Source organism: Dermacentor silvarum, chromosome 10, assembly GCF_013339745.2.
Source record: "Dermacentor silvarum isolate Dsil-2018 chromosome 10, BIME_Dsil_1.4, whole genome shotgun sequence".
NCBI lineage: Eukaryota > Metazoa > Arthropoda > Arachnida > Ixodida > Ixodidae > Dermacentor > Dermacentor silvarum.
The window spans coordinates 52,628,342-52,653,491 of NC_051163.1; the positions used below are offsets into that span (position 1 = coordinate 52,628,342).

General features: G+C 45.7%; 1 protein-coding gene and 1 pseudogene across 1 annotated transcript; both read right to left on the bottom strand.

Moving 5' to 3' along the window:
• Positions 1 to 2,444: 2,444 nt before the first annotated feature.
• On the bottom strand, positions 2,445 to 11,834 carry LOC119431292 (transmembrane protein 115). The gene is made up of 4 exons (XM_037698762.2): positions 11,125 to 11,834; positions 8,199 to 8,378; positions 5,404 to 5,755; positions 2,445 to 2,534 (listed from the first exon to the last, which is right to left on the bottom strand). Exons 1-3 carry the CDS (start codon positions 11,829 to 11,831, stop codon positions 5,461 to 5,463), a joined length of 1,182 nt encoding a protein of 393 aa, XP_037554690.1. The 5' UTR covers positions 11,832 to 11,834; the 3' UTR covers positions 2,445 to 2,534; positions 5,404 to 5,460.
• Positions 11,835 to 12,804: 970 nt separating this feature from the next.
• LOC119431531 (calcium-independent phospholipase A2-gamma-like) lies at positions 12,805 to 23,911 on the bottom strand (annotated as a pseudogene).
• Between the last annotated feature and the right edge of the window lie 1,239 nt (positions 23,912 to 25,150).

Consider the following 25,150-nt stretch of genomic DNA (forward strand, 5'->3'; position numbering starts at 1 on the left):
GGCAGGGCGTCCAGCGAGGCCATCTCGATGACCCCCAGGTGCATGTTTTGTGCGGGCACGGCCGGATTCAGGCGCAATTTTGCAGTCGACGATCGAGGAGGATGCGGAGACGACACCGCCGAGGAATGTGGGAAAGCGCGCCCGCCGGCCACACCACGGACCGTGGCTCGCACCTGGGTGGCTGCCCCGGCGCGCGCATGGTGTCGTTTTCTTCTTCTCCACCGCGAACACTCCTAAACAACATAAAGGCCGTACCAAAGACGCCCGTCTGGGTTTCCCCAAGGAAGGATCTAAATTCCTACAACACGGCAAATAAACTTCCCGAGTCGCTTAAAGTCTGCTTTCGCCAACATCTCAGCCAAACATTATTACTTTAGAGAGAGATAACATTTATTGCTTCAGAACCAAAGTCTGAGGGTAAATTTGTGACAGAAGGTACTTTTCCGGACTTGCCAAATTCGCCATCTTGTCAGTTAATCTGATTGGTCCAGAAGGCTGCTGCGTCTTCTCCGATTGGCTCAAAACGGCGCCATTACAGAATTCGACAATATGGTAGAATTTGACGATGTCCCGAATATCACCTCGGGGAAGGGAAGAAGAGATGTGGACCGGGGGGGGGGGGGGCTATTCTGTAAGAATCCACCTAGTGGACTGTCCACTTCAGCTGTCGCCATTGGTTCCAGCATCACGAGCGCGAAGGTGCCAGCCAGTCTCCTTCGCGCTCGTGGTGCTGGACAGTCCACAAGGTGGATTCTTACAGAGTACCCCCCCAGAAGGGCCCGCATGGCATCAAGGCAGGAGTCTGCCAACCACTCCTCTAGGTTACGTCGCAGGTAGTCTAAGTAAGACTGTCTCGCACGTTCGCGTAGACTCCTGCACAGTCCCATACGACAAGAGAATTGCCAGGAAAGCCGCTGTAGCCAGTGCAGGAGAGACACACGTTTTGCTTGCAGCAGGGAGCTTGCTCAAGGATGCAATCTTTTCTTAATCTTCTGGCAACCTACATCTGACCTACTATCAAGTACATTGACAGAGGTGGCCTGGACCGGGGCCACCTGCTTATGAATCTGCTGAACGCTCCACAATAAAATGTTTTTTTCCCTTTCTCTGAAACCCCCCTCACTCGTTATTGACGCATGTTCTTTCTTACACATTTATACAGACGATGACCATTGGCCGGATTTCTTCAGAAGTTGCTCCAAGCAGGGCTTCTATGCAATAAATCTCATAATGGAGGATTGAATGGCTATTATGAGAATTGATCCCTCTAAAACAGAGTGATGGCTTTTAACTTCACTTATTGATGCTTTCTATTTATGATATGAGCATCCCCTTTGAAATGTAATGATGATGGGCGATTTCCCCTTTGAAACGGGGCGATGGCATGGTGCCCACACCGCAGCATATTATTTAAGTTCATATGCAAATTTCATGTTTTACCTATTTCCACTCTTTTTCCTCTATAAAAAGTGCATGATTATGCACCATCCTGCAGTCATGTACCAATTTTTATTCTACATCGCTTTCATTCCTCTCTACTTATCTGCCACCCTTATCCTTATCGATGACGATGATTTATTGGCATCCCCTTTGAAATGGGGCGGTGACAAATAGTCACCTAGCCTGCTTGATTTAACCACATATGCTATACTGTACGTTTTTTATTGTAGCATTTTTGTACACATCTCATTAATCATTATTTTTTCCTCAAAACTTCTATATCTACCTTGTACCGCTACCTATGCCTGTAACAGATCCAGTTGTATCAATCTCTTTCCTGCTTTTTTTCCACCAATACCCAAAACATCTCTTGCTTATCTAAATTGCTATTATCCTACGATGATGGCTTGCCCATCTGGTGGTGGATAACAATGTCATTGCGCAATATTTTAAGATGAGGCGGCGTGAGGGAGGCATATCGAGGTCTAGACAACTGTTCACAGAGGGTTGCACCATGTGATCTCGAGAGCATGCCGAAAGTCCCATCACTAGAGCTCATTGTGACGATGGGCAGAACATGGCGGGCATCGTTCGCCGTGGCAGAAACCCTTGTGAGAAACAAGAAGCACACATCACACCAGAACACTTTTGTACATTGCTAAACGACACTTGTTTATTTCGCTCAAGAAGCCTTTTTCTTAATTTTTTTATTAAATACACATCTCTCTGTACACGATGGGATTCCAAAGCACCTGTAAAGGCAGTCTGTGCAGCATTAACACGTGCGCTCCTTCGCACGCATCCTAAAAGAAAGACGAGAAAGAACAATTGTTTATTTCATGCACACACATGCACGCACACACACCAAAGCCATTTTCATTAATTACAGAGTATCTCTTCTGTACAGAGCTCCCATCTTCAGCTGGTAGGTGAAGGGTATAGGAATGAGGTGCAACCCTTTCCTTATAGTATCAACATTTTCTTCTTTTTTTTTTCACTGTTTCTTTTTCTTTTTTTTTACGTTGACAGTCTATGTACAAATGTGTGACTATGGAGTGCCATCTTGCTCATCCGTCTCCAGTCTTTCGGATGGGCTGAAAGAAAAAAAAAAGAAGAGAGTAAAAGAAAAATATGCATGACAAGGATTAGAAAGCAACCGAAATCGGGTAGCTAATGAAGTTTCATGCTTAAATTACAAGAGAAAAATTTGGCACTGTGCTGAATCGGACACCTTAGAAATCACAGGTAGTAGACAGATCTTTCCATGACATGGCTCAGCTTTGCTGAGGAAGTACACTGCGACTAAATTATACAGCATGCTTGTCTTGCACACATTTTGTTAGAGTAGTGAAACATTCCGTAGTCACAACTAACTGCTTTTAAGACGTAACTTCAGTAACTAGACAAATGGCATCGTGAAAACTGCACTAAGTACTGTTACTAGAAGGCACACATGCAGACCATACGAGCACACACGTATGCAACAAGCGTAGACGTGCTCCTTTGTCTTTCTGTGTGCCGTTTCATAATATAGTACACTTCCGTTAATTCGACTATGCTTAATTGGATTTTTCGGTTAATTTGGTCCCAACAGAAGGTCCTGGCCGGCACCCATGCACTTCTATAAAGTAGCATATTTCTGTTTTATCAAGGGCTCAGGCACGCGAGAGATGCACCGCCTTTGCCCGACCCTTGTGCTCATGTGTGCGTTGTGAGAGAAAAATTGAGGGAAATCAGCCTCCACTGAATAATCAAACTTGGCTGGTCATCATGCACACGCCTGACCCCAATGGTGACCGCAGTGGTGGCTCTACTAACGGCAGCTCTTGGGGCACACGCGTCATCTTTCAGTCTGATTATGACGGCACATTCAAACGTCAAGTTAAACTAGCAACAAGTTGCATCATGGAACGAATTAGCAAAGTGGTTAGTCTTGGCATGGGCCACTTCCTCGTATGCAACTGTTGCGGAGTCATTTGATAAATCAAGTGCGCTATGGACCCTACGGAGGACGACATGTTGCGATTCTTCATAGACAGCGATAAAGTGGCATATTTCCGTTTTATCAAGGGCTCAGACACGTGAGAGATGCACTGCCTTTGCTTGACCCTTGTGCTCATGTGTGCATTGTGAGAGCAAAATTGAGGGAATTTCGCTTGAAATTTGCCTTTGCCTAGGTACTTAGGAGGAGGGCACGCTTCACTCAGTCTGTTCCTAGCCGATGGCAATGCACACTAGGCGAGAACTGCCGCTTAACTTCCGGGATCACAACGGCCGGTACAGAGTCCGTAATGGCGAAGCATAGAATGCAACAAATTTGCAGTTACAACATGTCATTATTCATTGGTCTGTGGCTGCTAAAGCGGCATCTAACTAACCCGCCCCACCACGCTGTGCACCGGGTCGCTCCGCTCCTCCTGGCAGAGAACCCTCCACGTTAGGCCTGGTGGTGAAACATAGGAAAAAAGAACATGAACTGCAAAAGTCAAAGGGAAAATGCCACGCCTGACACAGAGCAACCTGGTGCACCGTGAGGCAAAGGGGGGCGGGGAATGCGGATTAGGTAGGTGCCGCTTTAGCGGCCGCAGACCAATGAATAATGACACATTGGTATTGTGAAACCGATGACCTCACAGTCATGAGCGCAATGCTTTTTGCGCAGTGCCACGGAAACACGAAAGAAAACGAGTCTATTTAAGGAGTATATTTATCCACCACCATACGCAGAGTGCGCACAGCAGCTCGGATTGGGAGAAAATGGAGCAAAACATGTCCTCCTCAATAGTACTTCGACACAGTCCCCAGATCATTCACTTGAAACTCGCGGAAGGTCAAGCAAACACCGCGTATCTCTCGCATGTCTCGGCCCTTGAGAAAACGGCCCTTGAGAAATGTGACAAAGTGCTGTGTGAGAGTGCTGACGATGGACAGCAGATAAATAAATTTCCATTCTGTGAAGGTAAAGTTCACTGGTTTCATGTTTTTCCCATAGCCAAAATCGGGAGGCATGGTACAGTTTTCTTGCTAAAAAATTGGGAGCGCATTCGATTTCTACTTTGTTTAGGAGCTCTAATGTCATTTCTGCATTATTACCTACTTTGAACCCATGAAAAGTGGGTGCATGTATGATTCGGGGGCGTGATGAAATAGGGTCAAATATTGCCAGGTGCATCAGCAGTGTGTTTCGAAGTGTCAATCCGTCTCTTCTTAAATTCGGCCAAATTCGGCGGTCTCGTCACAGTCGAATGAATGGAAGTCGACTGTACTTCGCGCAGTTTCCATGATGTCATAACAACTAGACTCGTTCTTCACTCGGCTAGATCATGGCAATTCAGCAAATGTATGCTTGTGTGAATCTTGATGTTTTGACAGCGACATTCACCACTGGTAAATCAGTTCTGGCATTCTGAATGATTATCTTTCTTAGTACTGTTCTGAAGAACAGCACCGAGATGTTGAACAAATGGCATCAAATGCAGTCAAACCCTGTTATAACGAATCGCATCCGACATGAAAATACCTTTGTCATAACTGTCTTCGTTATCCTGTCTGACACTGTTCGGATTAATACAGACCAACAGGGGTTCTTTCCACACACATGTAAATCTAATTTAAATGAAAGTTTTTTGCATCATGACCACACCGGAACGTGGCTGCCAAGAGCGGAAATCAAACCTGCAACGTCGTGCAGAACACAATGGCCACTGAGAAACATTGCAGTGGGTCTTTGAGCAGGTTGGTGCCATCAGTGTGCAATGGGAGACAAAGCACACAAAAAGAGTAGGACAGGCACTGTCCTCATCGTCTTGTATGTTTTATGTATGTTTTACAACCATTACGTGCTGGTTGTAATGGATGCCCAACCAAGTCGCACCAAAGCCACACCTTTAAGTAGGTGCTTCAAGCATCCAGCTGGCCCAAGTTAGCAGCAACTAAGCAGAACAGCAAGGGTTGACCACTCACAGATGCATGATTCCACTCGATCGCCCACACGGACGCCGCTCAGTTATTCGTCAAGGGTCACGCATCCAACGAAGACTGCGCCTTGGCGGAGCTGTCGTGTGGCGACTCCCGGCTGGCGGGCATCTCCCGTGCAGACGGCGGCGGTAGGCTGGGAATGGTGATGGCCACCTGAGATGACGCGGACCCTTCGCCCGAAGGGCCCCCCTGTTTCTGATGGTGCAGCGGGGTGCCCAGAGAAGGCGCTGCTGTCGTGCTGCTGCTAGCTGTCGAGGACTGGTCCTCGTCGGAGAGCAGCGGCCACTGCTGTTCCACCTTTGTGAGACGCTCACTCAGGGCACGCAGCGCTATCTGCCTGCATGTTTGGATTCGCCAGTTGCTCGTTGGATCAAATCTGAGATGCTGGTAAACCAAATGGCATTTTAAACTTGTAATATTTTCTTGCATTAGATGCAGGTCCAAGTCCTCTAAACCTTAGACCTTGTTAGAGTGAACTCGCACATGAAACAAAAATACCTTCATTATATATGATATTTGTTATAAGCATATATTCGTTACATGCTAATACTGGCATGAAAAATTTTAGATTTACTTTGTTATATCCTATAAGTTGTTATATTGAACTTTGATTGTACTGACAAGCTTCAGAGTACCCTAATTACTACAATATTAGTTCGTATTACTATCTGGTTATAGGATTTCGGCGAAGATCACGTAAACAACTTCATGTAAAGCAGTAAACTAATACATTACCGTATAGGCTTGTGTAAGGGCCGCACCCCCAACTTGGCAGCCCAAAATTTGTGAAAAAAGTTTCCAGTGGAGAAGCAATGGTGTTCGATGCACCGATGCTGTGTGCACGCATTGGCAAATTTTCATGCGTGCCACTACGAGATGGCGAGAGGCAGCTAGTATCAGCATGTAGTATCTAGAGCTATCTAGTAGTGGCCCTTAGACGACCATGTAAGGGCCGCACCTCATCACAATTGTGAAAAAAAGTGCGGCCTTTACATGAGTCTATACGGTATATATATTTGTCTGCTCCAGACATTCTGATAGAATTTGCATAATTTTGATATCCATTCTTTGTGCGGAGTTAGTAAGTTGCAAACTTTATGCTTCCAATAGTTTTTACTTGCCAAATTATGGCAATTGTCATTAAAAATTGGAGGCATTCAATCAAAATATTGCTTTTAACGGCAAGTATAATCTAATCTCAAAACTCAGCAATTCTGGGGCTTTACGTGCCAAAACCACAATTTGATTATGAGGCACGCTGTAGTGGGGGACTCCAGATAAATTTTGGCCACCAGGGGATATTTAACATGCACCTAATGCACAGGACACGGGCGTTTTTGCTATCGAAATGCGGCCGCTGCAGCCGGGATTCACTCCCGCGACCTCTTGCTTAGCAGCGCAATACCATAGCCCCTAAGCCACCATGGCGGGTTCAAAACCCTACAAACCCCACTTAAATCACCATAGCAGTTGCCCCAATTTTTGCATTTTGCACACATCTGATTAGAGAAATCAGAGTTGGTCTGGAGTTACAGCTTCCTCTTAAGGCCACATTGAATGTTTTCCTTGGTTGCATAGCACCACAAGCAAGCAATTAGTGAGCAACAGCAGATCGAAGTGATATAATGAACAGGTAGCCATCTGTTCCATAATGCAAGCTCATGCGCACTGCCATCTTGCTTGTCTTTACGGCAGCTAATCAACGTCAGCCTGAATCTAGTCAATGTCACTGACCAGAATGACAACATTAAACTAATTACTTGTTCCAGAACAGAGGCAGCTCTGCCTCTGCAAGCATAGAAACAGCTGCTCCGTTTAAATTGATGCGAGAGGCAAGACAGCAAAGAAAGAATGCACCATTAGTTTTAAGAGTTTCCAGGTAGTGGTACTAGAGGTGAAGCAACGGCGGCACAGCTGCTTCCAGGATACTGCTCTGTTATTGCATGCACTCGTTCTGCCATTACCTTTGAGGCCAGCGCTGCACACTGACTTCAATGGCACAATGCCAACATCACTGTAGGCAACAGTAGAGCAGCAGTTTGGCAGCAGCTGTGCCGAGCATCACAGTATCGCATACTCTGACAGTATTGTTCCAAAGCCAGTGCCTGTAGATTAGCTTAAGCGCAAGCACTTTACAAGCCTAACATAACTCTTTGCCTGGTTAGTTCGCTCATTTGTAGGCAAGGCATATTGACGCAAACTAGCACGATCACACAGAGAGAACGCATGGTTGAGCACTACTCACAACTAGTTTATTCATCACCTGAAGCCAAGGATATATACATATGTAAGCACACACACACTGACTGCTGGTGCATCACGGAAAGAAATCACAACGATAAAAACTGGGGTGGCGATAATGTAACAATTCTATTCTGTTTATTTTCACGCTTCATCAGTGGTTCAAATGGGGCTTCGCCCATGTTGTCACCGAAAGAAAAAAAATTGTCATCCACCCGACTACAGCACAAAGCTACAAAGGAAACCCCCATACAGGTTTCTCAGAAAGAAAAAACCCCAGACCACGATGAATTTTTCTTCAACTGCGAAGCTTTCTTTCTGGCAAACCCACATGGGCTTCCTTTGTAGCTTTGTTCTACAGTCGGGTGGATGACCATTTTTTCCCCCTCTCATGAACTTTTCTCCACCTAATAGATCTCCAGTGGATGGATGACATTTCCCCCCTCTTATGTCCTTGGGTTAATTTCGAGTTTGTTATCCTAAAACCTTTTGACCCCCACAGGTTATTACTATGACACTATTGAAACTCCAGGACATACCTCCTTCGCTCTGCATCCTGAGGATCGGTGCCCGGGAGGTTGATGGTGACGGTGGACGCAGACCCGCTGGACAGGTTGTACTTTCGCGGTGGCTTCCTACACAGCTTGATTTTCACGAAGAAGTTGAAGATGAGGTTGCTGACCAGAGCGATCGGAGGCTGGAGCACATTGGGAAAGAAACTGGCGGAGAAAAGAAAAAGGAGGGGCAGGGAGAACACATTGAAAATGCGGTTGTTCTCAGCGAGCCGAAGTGCGCTCAGTCAGCGGACTCGTAGCAGAACCCCGCGGCATCCGCGGTATCTACGATGCATAGCAGACTTTAGCTACATGCAACTGTAGTGTATATGTGCAATGTGTGCTTTGTGCATGCTCTCGCTCATATGCTCCAGTCTGGCCATGCTACACAGTGCGGACCGGCTTTGTCCTGCACCAGCTTGACCGACGGATAGTAGCCACACCCAACTTTCACACTTCGAAGCGCTATCAATAGCTCAATACGAAACGAAGTCTGCCAAGGCGCGTAACCAGGAGTGGCCAGGAGTGAGCTAGTGCTTGCAAGCGTGCGTGTGGTCTGACTAAGTTTCAAGTGGTTCGGAGATAGTCGAGTGTTAAAAACTAATCGAAATCAGCGAGACCCAATGGCTACAATGAAATAAAGCGTTCAGAAAAAGAGAGGGGAACAGGCTTCTGTTGAAACGAAAGCGCTCGACAGAAAGGCGACTTCGTGCTCTGCTTGCGAGCTCCACGTGCCGGGCACGACTGCAAAATTTAGCCGAGATGTTGACTACAGCGTATGCTATTCGTGGACTGTGTTTTTTCACCAAGCCGGAGGGGTGGTTCAGGTACCCTTTAAGTATAACGTTGACTAATATCACCCCCTACTCCCTCGAGAAAAACAACCACAAATATTTTTGTCGTAGTTTAAATGGTTGCAAGGCACATAATAATGGGCACCTAGAAGACACGAGTGTTCAATTCTAAATGAATGTAGGTTTAAATTCAGTGTAGCATTGTGACTGTTGCCTCTCTACTTATTAGTAAATTGAAGCACATTATTCTTTCATACAAGAATATGTGCACTGACTCAGACCATAAGACCAGTTTTTTTTTTTGTTTTTTTTTCTATTAGCAACAGCACACAGCATTTCAGTGTAATAGTCTTGAGGTACATATACTCATTTTTTTAAAATAGAAGGTAACACTCTGAAGTCTAGAGAGAATTCCCTTGCTGCTAGCATTCGCGAACCAAAACAGCATGCAACGTATGAATGAAAGACAAAAGTCTCACATTTTTTATGTTGCAAAAGATGGCGCAATTATTACATGGCAGCATTGCAGATCTGAACCTATTTATCACAGAGCAAGCGGAGTGATGCATTTCTGCGGCCACTGCACACTGCTTGCGCTTGCGACCAAAACATAAGTTGCGTACCGGGAGCAAAAAAGTGAACAAATAACAAGTGATTTGATGTAAGCTTGCATCATCAAGTTGTAGTTGTAATATGTGAAGTAATACAATACCATGGAACGTGAAGCAGGTAAAGAACAACTACTGTAAATTGCACGGAGTGAGATGCTTGGTTAGCTTCGACAGCGTTGGCTGCTCAGTAAAAAATGGAATATAGGCAGTTATGAAACATGAGTAAAAATGAAGCAAGATGGAATTTTTTTTTTTTCTTCTGTGCTTGTCAACGAGTGTGACAACAGTGTGTTTGTAGAGTTTTGGGGCGACAGGATGTCTTGACGCTGCTATGTTATGAAACCATGTCGTGGTTCTAAATGACTGTGCATAAGAGGCGTTTTGAACTTTTGATAAGTCTCCTTTCCTATTCACATTACGTTCCAGCCCAAGAGTAGATTTGCTTGTATCTAGAAATCGCCAGAGCGTTTCACAAACAAATACATGCCAAAACTATGGTCCACCGATAACTGAGCTAAACCCCTTGAAAATAAACAAACTATGCGTATTGCCAATGCTTGGAATGTTGCCCACGATGCACATGCAATTGGTTGTCTCAAACATGGAAATGTAGTGGGAATCAGTTTCTTGGAGTTGCCTATGTTACCATGCCAATGTGAAATGCAGCACTGCGAGATGGGGAAAGACTGCATGCTCAGCATTTAGTCTGCGTTTACACATATGCTGCCACTTACGTTAAGATAAACACATCTAAGACAGAAAAGGCAGGATTGCTAATCAGATCTGTGCATTCTTTGACCCTACACAGCAGCAATGGAGATATGAGAAGATAGAAGGCAAAGAAGAGATAGCATAATCACCTCATACACACAAACAGTCAACAGCATGACTAAAGGCTGCATAGGCATGCCTTCCTGCATACTATCTCCTTTGCTTACACAGTGAAGCTAACGAAACCGTGGGAGACCCCTAAGCAATCCTATCAACTTCCTCCGCATGGGATTTCTTTATAAGCGAGACTGTAAATGTAGCAGCTGTTGTTATAATATGTCACAATCGACTCAATATTGACATTAACATGTGTACGCAGGTGAAACGCTCTTTAGATTGTTTATATATGCAAGCTGAGTAAACAGTTTCCGCTTAACCTCCTACTAGAGATCCGCAGATAAGCGTACGTTCGGCTCCGCTCAGCGTCAAGATTTCCTACACGTCTCAGATATATCTGTGCGACACAGGCTTTGGCGCATCTAAACAGACGCTGCGTTCAGTCAAGCGCGTCGTCTTGTAGCCGCGTTTCAGTTCCCGAGCCCCGGCAAAAGAAAATGCATCCGTTAGACAAGACGGCTAACAAACGTCGATGCTTTTACCTGCTTACAGGCAGATAAGACGCGAACGGCGCTCGCCTACCACACCCCCCTAGTCGTGTCATCACCACGCACCGTCATATGTCACAAGCCCGCATATTTCGGAAGGCCAACCGCGGGCTTCGCGAAAGAAACGCACCTAGCAAACGTGAAGTGGTCCGCCATGTCACCCTTGCTGCCGTTGCTGTGGTGTTGGTAGAAGCGCAGGTAGACCCACGACGACAGCACGCCAGAGGCAAACATCACCGGGTAGGTGCCTCGAAGCACCTGGCATGCCCACAGTATGACCGATGCCAGGAGTACCGTGAGGGGAACGTTCCGGTTGCGGATCTTGCCGAACGGCAGCGGTACCAGTACGTGGTCGGGCATGATCTGCTTGACCGCGACCATGACAGCGGCGCAGTAACCGGCCAGTCCGTGGATTCGCACGGCGAACAGGTAGTCCGGGTTCCAGGTGATGGAGTAAAGAACAATGTAGTAGGCGACCGAGAGGAACGCGACGCTCGTGTTGACGATGGCGAAGAAAGTGAGCATCTCGATGGCGCCCCAGAGGGGCTCGATGAGCTTGCCGCACAGTCCGACGGTCACGATGTCGGCGATCACCATCCAGACGCTGTTCTCGAAGAACGCGTGCGTGAACGCGGTCCATATCCAGAAGCTGGGCGGTATGATGTAGCCCGGCGTGACGCACACGGCCCGCGACGCGACCTGGCTGTAGGAGAGGAAGTAGCAGAGGAACACGGCCAGGCTCAGCACTTTGACGACCGCGCTGCACGTCTGCAGCGCGGCCAAGAACTGCTGTCGCAGGTACGGCAGGTTTCGCTGCACCACCGTGGAAGCGGCCATCTCCTGGCTGCCATGTCTGTTTTCCCCCCCACAAGTTGCGGAAGGCAACCGGAAGCCGCGTGAGAAAAGCAGCAGAAACCGGATGTGACGCTTGCTGAGTTTGAATCATTCCTCCATGCATGGAGGAACTATCACCATAGAGGAACGAAAGTTTTTTCCTTCCTCCATGCCTCCTTGTCGACCTCCGTGGTATTCACGGCCAGTGAAGATGGTAATGGAGGGCTTTTACCTACGAGTCTCTGGCAAAGCATTGATGTAGAGTACTACCACATCGACAACCGTGTTACAGAACTACTGCTAAGAGTGCTACATTGAACGCTTTCGTGATGTCATGCAATGGTTATTTATGGTCATACCAGCAAGCCCTTTGTCGATTCTAAAAATCCGGTCACATTTCGTGTGTTAATCATATAGTGGCTCCCTTCTAGACGAAGCCTATAAAGTAACTATTCACCAAAAACTTAAGCTTCCTCTATGCAAAGAAAAATAGAATGCGCGTTTTATTAGCGATTTAATCCGTCTTTTTTTAATTCTCTGAGGGCAATGCAACACTTTGAAAGTTACTAATCCATTTACTGAAAGCGTTGCCATTTTTTTGTTCTTTGACGTTAGTAACCAATTTCATGGACCATCCTTTTTGTCGTTTTATGCCTTCAACTGCAGTAAGGCACAGTGTTGTACGTGAAGCCGTATTACTGACAGCAGCATTTATTGCGAGACATCCAAGGCTGTTTGTGCCTCGACAGCATCATTTCAGGGATGTGCATGATTGCTATTCGTGAGCAATGTCACTTTTGATGGTGATCGAGCATGGTAAATTGAGCCGACCTAATGCAGTATGTGTTATGTTATTGTGTTCTACGTAGTCCTATTCCAAGTTCCATTGCTTTTCTTTTTTTTAATCCTTCGCGCATCAAATGAGAATCTGGTCTATGCGAGTGACAACAGAAATTACCACACACACAACACCAAGAAAACAATCAACATTATTTTATTTACAATGTTACGAGGCAGGACGATGTCGAGTCCCCAATGACAAACTTGTCTGTTTGCACACAACAATGCATGCCAACTGACAGAGGCTTGCAGGCTGACTAGCGAAGCATGAGTGAAATAATATACAGCTAAAAGCTTGCAGAGAACAAATGTAACATATCTGTACTAGGCAGGCTGCCCCACTACATAACAAAATTACGACGGAGTTGTGTGGAAGTAAGTACGTACGTCGATCGCGGTTGTGAAAATGTGCATAATTGACAAGTCAGGGTAGCACCATAGTGGCGCTGTAGGTGGTACTCGATCAATTATTTGTACGAAGGGTTATCATACAAGCTGCGTACTGTAATACGCCAACAATAATTTCCATAGGTAACCACGCACGCATCCAATACATTCATCTTAAGAAGTCAAGGAGAAATATTTCCTCAAATCACTTGCCTAACCTTTACAATAAACACTCCTAGCTTTTTAAAATACCGTAGTAAAAAAGGAACAAATTGCGTTGCTTGCCAAATGCAAGAGAGACCATTCGCTCCCGCTATATTCCTTTGTTCTAAAGTTCTTACTTTTTATAAGTGCTGAATGCCCGTAACGTTCGACTATCACCACTTAATAGTCAGCTGCATCCTTAACCAGTCGTTGACCCTCTGCATGGCCCTCGCTTCGTTAGCAGACTTTTGACAGCGGAGTCGAACTTTTCGGAGTTGCGCCTCAGGTACATCTGGGCGTCCTGCTTGAGTTGGTCTAACTTTTCAGCACGGTTTTCATCCAGAGTGATCCATTCTGAGAGGTATGGGTTGAAACGGAAGTAGGCGTTTGGAGGCAGGAGATCTTGACTGTAGTGTGAACCGCTGAAAAAAAAAAAAAAAAAAAAAGGTCAATTTTCAGACTAAGAACAACCCTTCAGCAGACCTTGCATTGGGCATGACGTCTACATGGTGCCTCTTAAGTTAAATGATTACAGTGGATGCAACCAAAACTTTTTTTTTTTTTCACACAGTAGCTTAGGTTACTGCTTGGAGAAGATGGCCACACACAAAGTGGGAGATGCAGGCCTCACACAAGTAAATACTGTATTTTTAAATATATAAAATTTTGTTGCATAGTCGATTATGCATTTCAATTTCTCATGTGAGTAATATGCACTGCTTTGAGTAATTCAGCTAAAGCACTTCAATTACGCTGTTATATTAGTTAAACACTGTTATATTAGAAAAATTTAAGATTTACTTTGTTATACAGTAAAATCTCATTAATTTACAACTCGTTGATTCGAAATTTCGGATAATTTGAATTAGCCGCCGCAGTCCGCCCAACAATGTATAGAAAGCAATGTGTAACGCATCCCACTAATTCACACTGAAATCCGCATTGTCACCGATCGATAATTTGAACTCCACGCGATTGTGGATGAAGAAAGTGCTAGTGGGTGGCAGCACGTTAGCCACGCTGGTGTCGCCGCGCGGTCCGCGCAGCTTGGCTCTTTGCACATGTTCCTGCAGCGAGCGGTGGCGGTGGCGTGTGCTTTAAAATGCACCCAGGCCGCTTCGCTGACGGTGCCAGACAGTCGTTCAAAGTGGCACGCGGGTTGGGGATCGTTCTGTGCATGCTCCGAAGAGGGCAGCCAAAGGAACGCGCGTCGAAATAAAGGGAACGGCATTTCGGCTGGCGCAGCGAGACTGAACACAACGACGCTCACCCACGCGCTGAAAACGTCAGACTATAAACGCGCCTTAACTGAGTGACTCTTTCTCAGATTTTCATTAGTTCAAATTTTGTACAATTCAACTTTTCGTAGCATCCCCATGAAATTCGAATTAACGAGCTTTTACTGTATCCATGTTTGTTATATCGAGGTTTCACTGCATTGGTACAGGCTGAAAATTCAAATATACCCGGCTGCGTTCCGAGGCTACAGAGATAATCAGCTATTTCTCAGGTCACACGGTCCATGAACTTTTGTGGTCGAGTGTACAACCTTTACCCTCTGTATTGCAGAATGCTTTTCTGCTTGAGCCTCCACCTCAACTAAAGAAAGTGAATGGTAATGCTGCAGCTGAACCACAACAGTTGTTGCTATTCAGTGACGCTGCACAAAGGTTTAGCAGTGATCTTGTAACAAGGCACTTCTCGGCAACTTGTCAAATGCAGTCAAACGATGGTTCATTTCTCAAGCAGCTTCTCATTGTAGACATCAAAACCATTTTGGACAGAATCTTGTACACCTCTGACCTTTGTGCCTTGGCAGACTATTGCCAGGAGCCGTCACCCTTTGCCGGGTCTCTGACCATCACTTCTCCTTTCACTACTCTGTTGCCACTACTCTATTGCCTGTCATAGGAATCACCAACTAGCGATAAGTGCTGTTCACTATTCATTCAAGAGGCTCTACAATCTAAGAAAAGTTTGCACTCTTTGGCGTGTATCTTTGTTCCCGAACAATAATCGTCATCTATGTTGCGTGTCTTTCTTTTCTTTAATGCGGCGTACCCAGGACTTTCAAACCGCAAACAGCATACCGTACGTGTTATTAGTGTGACATAGCATTCTTGACAGGAAAGTAGCAAGCACACAGTTTTCAAGAAAGGAAATGCAAGCAGCACAGATGACAATTACTGTTTGGAGAAAAGATCCACCCCAATGGGAGCAAACTTTTTTGGAGTAAACACTTCACTCAGTGGGACCGAAGAAGGCTTAAAGTCGAGGTCCATTCGTAAATATGGCCGTTAATTTGCACTCTGTGGTACGTTCAGTCATCCGAGCTGCTCCAAGGAAACACACCTTCAGTGTCAGTGGCACTGTCGATGACCTTGAGGATCTTTTTCTTGAGCGACGTGAACCCCTGGTTCTGCTCCGTCACCTCCGGAATGAAGCGGCCTCCACCTAACGACACAACGCACTGGATTGGCTCGTTGGGCCACAGAAGCTTGGCTTCGTGGATCGCCACGGCCGTTGGGTTGTTGCACATCAGGCCACCGTCCTGCGAGACGTGAAATGGCGGGCGACATTGACACTCTGCGTTGATGGCGTGGCTACATGCAATCTGACTGATGGGTTTATCGATTGAATGATTGCGCTTCACTTTTCAAAGCAGCGCAGGGACTATGGCAGACATTACGGTGAAGGGCTCCAGATGAAATTTGACTATTTTAGGTTATCTTGCATGCGCGCAAAGCTTGGCACAAGAGCGTTCTTGTATTACTCTTCTGTTGGAATGTGGCCATGGTACATAATCAGATGCGCAATGCAAAGCAAGTGAGACAGGTTAATGAGACGTGTGCAACAAGAGGTTTGGATGTAGACAGGCAGTGACTCGGGAAGCACAGACCTGGTGGACGAAGCCGTCGAGGTCGTACTCCTCGAAGTACCCCGGTGCAGCACCTGAGGCCCGGATAGCTTGCCACATCTTGTACTTGCAGCTGCCGTAGTAGTGCGACTCGACCCGGTGTGGGAGGTTGTAGTTGCGGAAGACGTACGGCTTCAGAGTCGGCTGATTCACTGCCACCGATATGGCTCCCACCTGCGAAATCAATGTAGTTCCAAACTTGTTTTAACTAGCTTGTTTCATTTCCCCAAAGCACAGCCCGGAAAGGAGCTGGGCTGAGAGAATGTAATGTTTCCATTTCAATTATTTTGCTTCTCGTGTTTTGTCAGTTGCTACATTATACTGGTCCTGAATGGACAGCTTGAGCAGTCCCTAATGTATAACAAGGTAACAGACTGGCAAATGTTGCAAGGCTCACAATGCACGAAAAAAAAAAAAAATGAACTACCACAACACTAAATATTATGCTGGCAACAAGCTGTTTCATTAACTGCATTATACAGTTCATCTCCAAAAGTGCAATCATGGACAGTTCAATTGCAACCAAACTATAGCCAGCTACAATGAGTTCTTTTGTTTTCACTTTCACCCCTTCATCTGAGGTTGGCATGATTTTGGCTAGCACGTTCAGTCTGGGATTACACTATTTTTGGTGACCGGACACATGGTGACTAGATGTAGCCCTGTAAAGTTACTACTGATAAGAAATTTCATATTTTGTACTTTCACATTCGCATTTAATTTGTTGATGATGATACATACAATACTGCACGAAACTCAAAACTTGAGTTCTGTAATCTGCTTCTGTTAAGACTAACTTCTGACAAGACGGATCAGATTTTCACGGCCCTTCAAGTTGTCTTTACGGCTGTCTACTGTACTTACATTGTACAAGTTATACACAGCACATAACATGTGTAGAGCTATACAGCTCAACTTAATACATTAAACAGCAGTAAGAAAATTTGGCTTTCAGCTCTCTGACTGTATTTTGCTTTGCAGAAACAGTGACGTTCAGAACCCTACCAGACAAGTGAGGCCTAGTTGGAGGCATTTCACGACCTCTGCAAGTCATGCGAGAGTTGGGGTAGGCTAGCCTAATTGAACATAAAATAAATTTCCAGTGTGCAGAAAAAAACTCTGCAAATGCAAAGGCGATGCAATGCCATTAGTGCTGCCACCTCTAATACAATATCAGAAATTCAATACGTTTTGTTTTGCATATAGCTACCTTTGGACTGCACGAATTTCTTGTCGTTTCCAATAGCGTTTGTCTTCAAAGACCCGCCTGGTAGAACAAGGGAACAAAAAAAGAATCATGATATATATATATATATATATATATATATATATACAGAGAGAGAGAGAGAGACAGGCTGCACAGCACGGTGTAATGAAGATGACAGCAATTAACTACTGGGTGTTCTTTTTTTTTTTAGGCCATAACGGAATTTTTTGTAATTGTCTGTGGCAGATAGCACAATTCTAGTCATTGTGCTGAATTACTCAGAGGCAGACATTACTTACACAAGAAATCTAAAAGAATAATTGACTATGAAAAATTCACAAATCAACATTTTCATTAATTACTTTACAGTATATATTGCAATTTACTAATTGCAACCGGTGAGTTCACAAGGCAATATCACTTTGAACGACCACTGGGACGACCAGTTTCGACATATTCATTTCCAAGGTGTGCAACAAAATACATAAGTGTTCCATTTCTTTGTGCTTCAATGCATAAAACTTCAGTTCGTTACAAAAATAAGTGGAATACGTGTTGCCCGCATTTTTATCGTGAATTTCATGGCGATAAATTTCGTTCCATCTTGAAACCCGTGCCTTGCAAAACTCACCGGCTACAATTAGTAAATTGCAATATGTGCCATAAAGTAACTAAAAAGTTAATTCGTGAATTTAAGTGTTTTAGTTTATTATGACTTCAATTTCTCATCACCAGGTGGGACAGCATAGCATTGGCTCCCACTTGCACCATCAACTATAATAATGCGATGCTACTGCACGCACCTGATGGCATCAGTCCAGTACGAGGTGTCGTAGTAGGCATGACTCCAGACCAGGCGCCCCGTGCCCCACCAAGCGTTCTGGGTGAACACCTCGAGGCTCCTGTTGCGGTACAGGGACTCGCACCGGTCCAGGGAAGTGTGCAGGCCGCCAAGCAGGTAGCCCAAGATGGCGCCCGTGCTCACGCCAGCCACGTAGTCGAACAGCTCGAACACCCGTCGTCCCGTGCAGAGCTCCAGCGTCGTAGGAACTCGAATGGCCAGAATGCCCCGCAATGGAACGGGGATGACAACCAAATACGATCATTTCCACTCGGCAATCCACAAGAAGTTCGGAGAAGACGAATCTTCTCACACGTGTAGTGCATCGAGAGTTTCTGACAGAAAATATGCAGAAACCAGTTGCAGATTGTTGTCGAAGCAAGGAAAGCGTCAAGTTAACAAAACTTGTTTATTGAGCAGTGCCAGCACACTGACCGCACCGACCACGCCGATTGCACAGCACTGTGCGAGACGGCTACTGGTGGTGGCACCTGCCGTGGCGCTCCGGAACTGATGGCGCTTCTGATGATCGCCAGCAGATGACTGATACGGCAATGGAATTAAGTTGCTGTGTCACGACATGACGCATCACTCTGCACTGATTTGACATGAGCCATCTCTGAAGAGTTCAGACCGCGACCGATTGCAGCTGTGCATTCGCAACGGCGGGGACGACGTCATCACTGACGCAGCTGATCAATTGGCACCCACCCTACACATTACTTCTTCCTCTCCACATACCCTCCTCTGCACTGTCCAATCACTGCAGCGTCAAAACCCGTCCAGGTCCGCAAAGGAAGCTTTACATTTAACAATGTGCATGCCTGTGGTTCCACGACCCCTTCTGCTATGTTGGCCCAGCTGCATGCGAAGGAGAATGTCAAGTAATTCAATGAATGTCCCGCGAGCACGCAGGCTTCTCCTTCTCCTCTTTAGCGTATGCAAAAGTGACTGTAAACTTTTTGTGTTTCTGTGGAAAAATTCATTACCTACGCTTCTAAGCTATCAGATGCCAGTTTTTTTAGAAAAATTATATTCTCAAATGAAATGTGCCACCAGGGGGACAGAGATGGATAATATGTTGTTCACTGCCGGTCCTATAGCTCCACTTTCCACGTGTTCATTTGATGGTGCTCACTGTTGCACACATTTCCCGAGCTTGCGTACGAGTACATGCTTGTGTGTGTAAGTATATTTCTTCCTTCTCTCTCCCTCCTTATTTCATCCCTTGTCACACATTAAACCTGCAGTAGCATACTTACCCTCCTGTTATCATTAAACTTACTCTGACTAGTGTGTGCATATTTCAGACACACTGGCTGATGTAAACTGTTTCCTTGTGATACGTTTTAGGATTACACAAGCAGTACGTCCGATGGGTAGGCTACATGGTGTGAACAATGTGGAAGTGAATATTCAAGAGTGAGCATTCAAGTGAGCATTCGAATCCGGGACTAACGGTCTGGCATGCCGCCGCATTAGCTCGCTGAACAGTTCAGCTCAGAAGAACCAAAATCGAAGATATCGCACCTTGTTTACTATGGTACATGTGGTACTAGCAGCATAACACCACTAGCCTAGCTCAGCTTTGCATTTTCCTCCAGTGTACCTTCGACCAAAATTTCTAGACCACAGGAGAAAGGCTTACCTCGTTCCTCCGCCGTCGATGGAGAGGATACGCAGGCCCCTTCCCCTCGGCGGATCAACATAGCCCAGTAGGGCCAGAGTCTCCCGTGCCGTGGACACGACGGAACTGTTGTTGGAGTACTCCCGCATTCGGAGAATGTGAGCGATGGCCCGTTCCTGGGGAAACGTCGAGCATAGATTAGCGCGATGAAAGGAAAGTGAGGCGCAGGTTTGGGCTAGTTGGCTGGGTGTAAAAGTAAATTAAATTAAATTCTGTGGTTTGACGTGCCAAAAGCACAATCTGATTATGAGGCACGCCTTTAATTTTGACCCATCAGGGTATCTTTAACGTGCACCTAAATCTAAGTACGCGACAAATGTTTTCATTTCAACCTCCATCGAAATGTGGCTGCCGCGACTGAGATCAAACCTGCAAACTCGAGCTCAGCAGTGCAACACTACAGGGCTACCGCTACAGGTAAGTGTGGAAGTAGAACACGGAGACGAGAAGAGAAGGGCCTTGTTTTGTCGTTTGTGTCCAAGTTCTGCTTTCGTGCTGTTAGTTCAATAATGAAAGGAAGTCACAAACGCACAGTGCACAAATTGGCCTGGTCCAAGTAGTCTTCGTGGTATATAAGAGGACATTTACGGGGTTAGCGAAGTCACTGCTTCATGCTAGTCATCATTCATGCCGCGTAAAATCAGTGAATGAATTCAAGCTTAGTGCTAATTTAGTGATTGCCACAAGGTTCGATGTAACAAAATTTGAAGAACTGCTATGTGCTGTCAGCAATGGGTGACTTGATCTGCAGTCTAGTTTCTTTCTGCACTCACTATATTGCTTTGTGTAATCTTTCTTTACAACGTTTTGTGAATGCATATGAATAAAGACTCTGCTCCGAATGGTCACTAAGATTTAAACTTTTTTTTTTTTAACAGTGGTCACCGGGATTTAACAAGTTTAATATAAATCAGTTTGGTGGTTGCTAAGTGACAATTCCAGCAGTAAGGTATACAAGTGAGCACATGTAAGAATGAAACGCTCCTGCATTTTAGATTTTCATAGGACGCTTTCTTTTTCTTTTAATGTGCAGCTACCAAGTTCAGAATTGGAGCTCACGCATGAAATTGGAGACCAGAAACAGACGAAAGGTTGCAATATGGACCTGTTGTTTCGTCTTGTCGAAAGCAAGTTATAGCGCAAGAAAACCACGAGGACACTAGAAAACACACTGTGAATAAGGCTCACAAAGCGCAGTGCGTTCAATTTATCTACTATCTAGTGTCCTTGCCGGTTTTTGTTCTGTAACTCACTTTTGATCAAAGATTTGGCTCACCTTAACAAGTATGCACAGACTGCTGGGATAGCTCAGAATGTGGTTGTTGAGTTCCTCCAGTCGTGCCACTTGGGACGGGTGATGAGGCTGCCACAACTGTTTTCAGAAGGGCGCGTGACGTTCGATCTATTTCCACCTAACAGAGAGCAACGCGTATGATTGAAATTTTTTGTTTATACGTGAATCACAAACAAAACAAAAGCAAACAACAGAAGCCACTGATCAAGGTGAAGTAGGTGACAGGCTCTGGGAAATAACTAATTAAATTGAGTGAATCAACACACTTGGCTCTGACTCTCTCAGTAGTTGCTTGGCCTACACTAACCGCTGCTGTAGCCTAAATGCCTAACCTCAGCAGACCTCGTGTCTGTTAACCCAGCACACATCTTCACTCTCATTAACAGCTTTGAACAATTACATTGCTTGCTACTAATATTCCAGGTGGGATGGAGTAAAAACATTTGTTAATGATAAAGCATCAACATTTTGCGAACAATTCTGTGGTTTGTACAATATAGTGGCTTGAAACAAGCAGCGACAATTAGTGTGAAACAGCAAGCACACTCTTTTGAGTTTAAGTTCACTCATGAAAGCAAATTTTATTACTCAGCCCAAAATGAGTGCTCATCTATAATGCCACATTCAGCAATAGTTTACATATCAATACCAAATTGCAAACTCAAGTAGTAACATTGCACTTCATTCCGTTATGTTTCAAGTTGATTTCACAGTGTATAAAATGCTGCAGACTGTACCTGTACATCTCCAAAACAACAATGTGCACTGCGAAACTAAGCAATGATGTCATGCATGAACCTTATGATATACAAACATTGCGTGTACTTATGAGCAAATGGCAAACATGGTTGGCAATGCCACAATTTTATTCCAATTCTTCTACTTTGCTTTGTCAGTGAACTGAGCGGCGCTCCGTCTATGCTATCAACAGTATTGGCTGCTGTTAAAGCCAAGAGTCGATTACAGTTACAGATAAAGAGATGCACATACTTGTGACAGAGCAGGAACCTTGCTTTTAGCGTCTGCAGCAGCTACATCCTCCTTCTGCGGCTTGGGCTTCTGGTCTTCCCCCAGCTCCAATTCGGACAGAATCTTGTTCACCTCGGACTCCTGTGCCTTCGCAAACTCCTGCCAGGAGCTGTCATCCTTCGGGGTCTCTAACTATTATCTCTCCTTTCACCACGCTGTCGCCAGATGACAGGTCCTTGTTCGTCATCTGCTGCACACCCAGCCGTACTGTTCGGTGGTCTTCAGCTACTGGCGCCGGTGTGATGGCCTTGCGAAGAAGCTCTCGCCACGAACCAAGAGTCTCAGAGGGCGTCTGCTTCAGATCCTCAATGTCTGTTCTTTGGTTGTCTGCAGAGCTCTGCAATGCCTCTTGCGTTTCGAGACCGGTACTTGCCCTGTTTTGCAACCTAGGTTGTATCGACGCACTGCTGCGCAACAGTAAAACCATCCTTTGAAAGTGAGTATCCCTGAATGCAGCTATGCTGTCGAACACGCGGGCGTTCAACTTGAGGCGCGTCTTACTCTGAAGACGCTCCAGCGAGTTGGTGAGCTTGGACATCCAGTATGGGTTTGGCATGGACTTGGAAGTGCTGTTCTGGCGGGCCAGCGTTAAGCCAGGCTTTCTTTTCAACCTGAAATGCGCGAAATTTGAAAATAAGCAGGGTGATATAACTCACAGTGATCGAGGCGGTTGTAACGCTTTCGTACTGCAACAGTTGGAACTTGACGGTATCATAGCGTAATTTCGCAACACTGAACGCAGCTCGACAACTCTGACGCTATACCTGCGGACACGTACGATATATGCACAGCTGCGATTGCAGCTGTTTTGCTTACATAGACGAGCGCCAGATTTGATCGCGAGGATCGCGGCTTAACGTCGAGCAAGAAACTGGACTTCCTCGAAACACCGTAGCCGTCAGGGCAGGCTGACTTTCCGTCACGTACGCCAAGCGCCATCGTGAAGCATTCCTCTAGATCAGATCCTCGAAGTTACGCACCTTCAGCTCTTGTGTTTGACACAGAACGTGCGCGGCAGCCGCGCGATAGCTCAAGATAAGGTAACAGCTACGTGACGAACGCACGCAACACATATGCCCTTCCTTTCCTCACTAAAACTATCCGAAACCAACGGCAATTTGCAGCCACTCGTCGCGTCAGCTGTGCGCGAATTGCAGCTCACGACTACGGACGCTCGCCTGCGCAACAACTACCGCTGGTTTCCTGCGTCTTAGTGTACGAAGAAATCAAATACGTAGGACAAACGTTGCTCACCTGCTTGACGGCCTACGCCAGCAGTAACCGTTGGGTCGGGCGATCCAATGTGTCCTTCGGGCCAACATAATCGCGAATCTCACCGTTCGCGCAGGCGAACGACGTCTCCGAATCCACACCGCGTTGAGTTCGTCAGCTCGGTCGAGTCGGGCGGGATATTTTATTCCCCATGATTAGCTAATAATTGCGTACGCACCTCAGGGAGCTAGCAGCTCCCCATATCAACAACGCATCCTACACATGACGAGCGAGAGGGTGGGGGGGCTCGTCTCTGGTACGAGCGGATGACGTCACGGCTATCGCCTGATCCTTTAGCACGTGACCACAACAACAACAAAAAAAAAAAGAATGATGCAGACGGCGGCGGTATTGTCGTTGGGCGGCAGTTGACGGTCGTAAAGCGCGATTACGCTCTTCTAGGACCTCTCGCGCAAAGCATGACTCGTTTGTAAGCAGTCGTGTGAGAAATGTTTAGCAACGCATTGGCGCAGCGGAAGCGTTCAGCCGCGATCCAGCGGCGATATGATGCGAGAAAAGTTTCGCAAGTTAGAAACAGCCAGAAATATGCAAATATTTCATCACAAATATTCCTGCAGTGACAGTCCTCACGTATTCTATGCTTTTTAAAACACAATAGAAAAATAACATCATGATTTAGTTCATTAAAAACTCCTTTATTTGAATTTTTTCGCAAATTGTCGCGTCACCTGGTGTCACGAAATCAACTATACAACTCGTTTAAAGTGCAGTTTCTGTCACGGCTTAAGAAGTAGGGTTTCTGTGAAACTTAATAATTTTGTTTTACATAGCAAGCGTCGCCTAAGTCAGCTAAGCATAAAAGTTTTTTTTTTTTTTTTGTTTCAGTGAATGAGTGCATTTTGATGTGGAGAAAGTGTGTACGTCCAGCCAGCCGCAGCCGCGCAACCTTTCGGCTTTGTGACGTCAACGAGAGTTCCCTTGAATTTCATCACGTCGAAGAAGCTTCCGGAGTAACGCGCACCAATATAGCGGTGCCAAAAATGCGAAGTAAGGAATAAGACAGATTGCTTGCAAGGTTCCGGCATGTCACAAGATCGGAAATTTGGAAACCTGCAAGCTTTAATAAGGCTGAGAATCTCTTCCGTTGTAGACGACCGAACGTTCATGCGGAGTCAACGCTATTTATATTTGAGATAGTCACCTGAACTCCTACATTGTAGTGTAGTACTACCTATACAACTATGTCAACTACGTTTGTTCGATAAAGCCCAGCGTTTGTCTAAAATACGCACTAAATTTCGTAAAACTGTTGTGTGTAAAGTGGGCTTCGCCACTAGGCTTTCAAGCACTGCAAGAAAATCGACTGAGGTCTGTCGTGATAGGAATGACCTATTCGTTAAGCTCGTCAGACTATGCTCTTTCTCAGCATCCCTTCGATAAAAAGCGACCGACACTTAGTTTATTCGTAGATATAACAAAGTGAATTTTAAAAACGAAACCGAAACTGTTTATCCACTTTTTGCTGTTTCAGTTGTTCTCGGGCATAAGAAAAAGTGGGAGCCCTATGTGAACAAGCGCGGTATAGACACGCGTCCTTGCTCACTGCGTCGAAACTCTAATCACGTGAGAAACTTAGCAAGTGACAGCTGCCGCGCGGTCTGAGCGAAGCAAGAAAAAATAGCT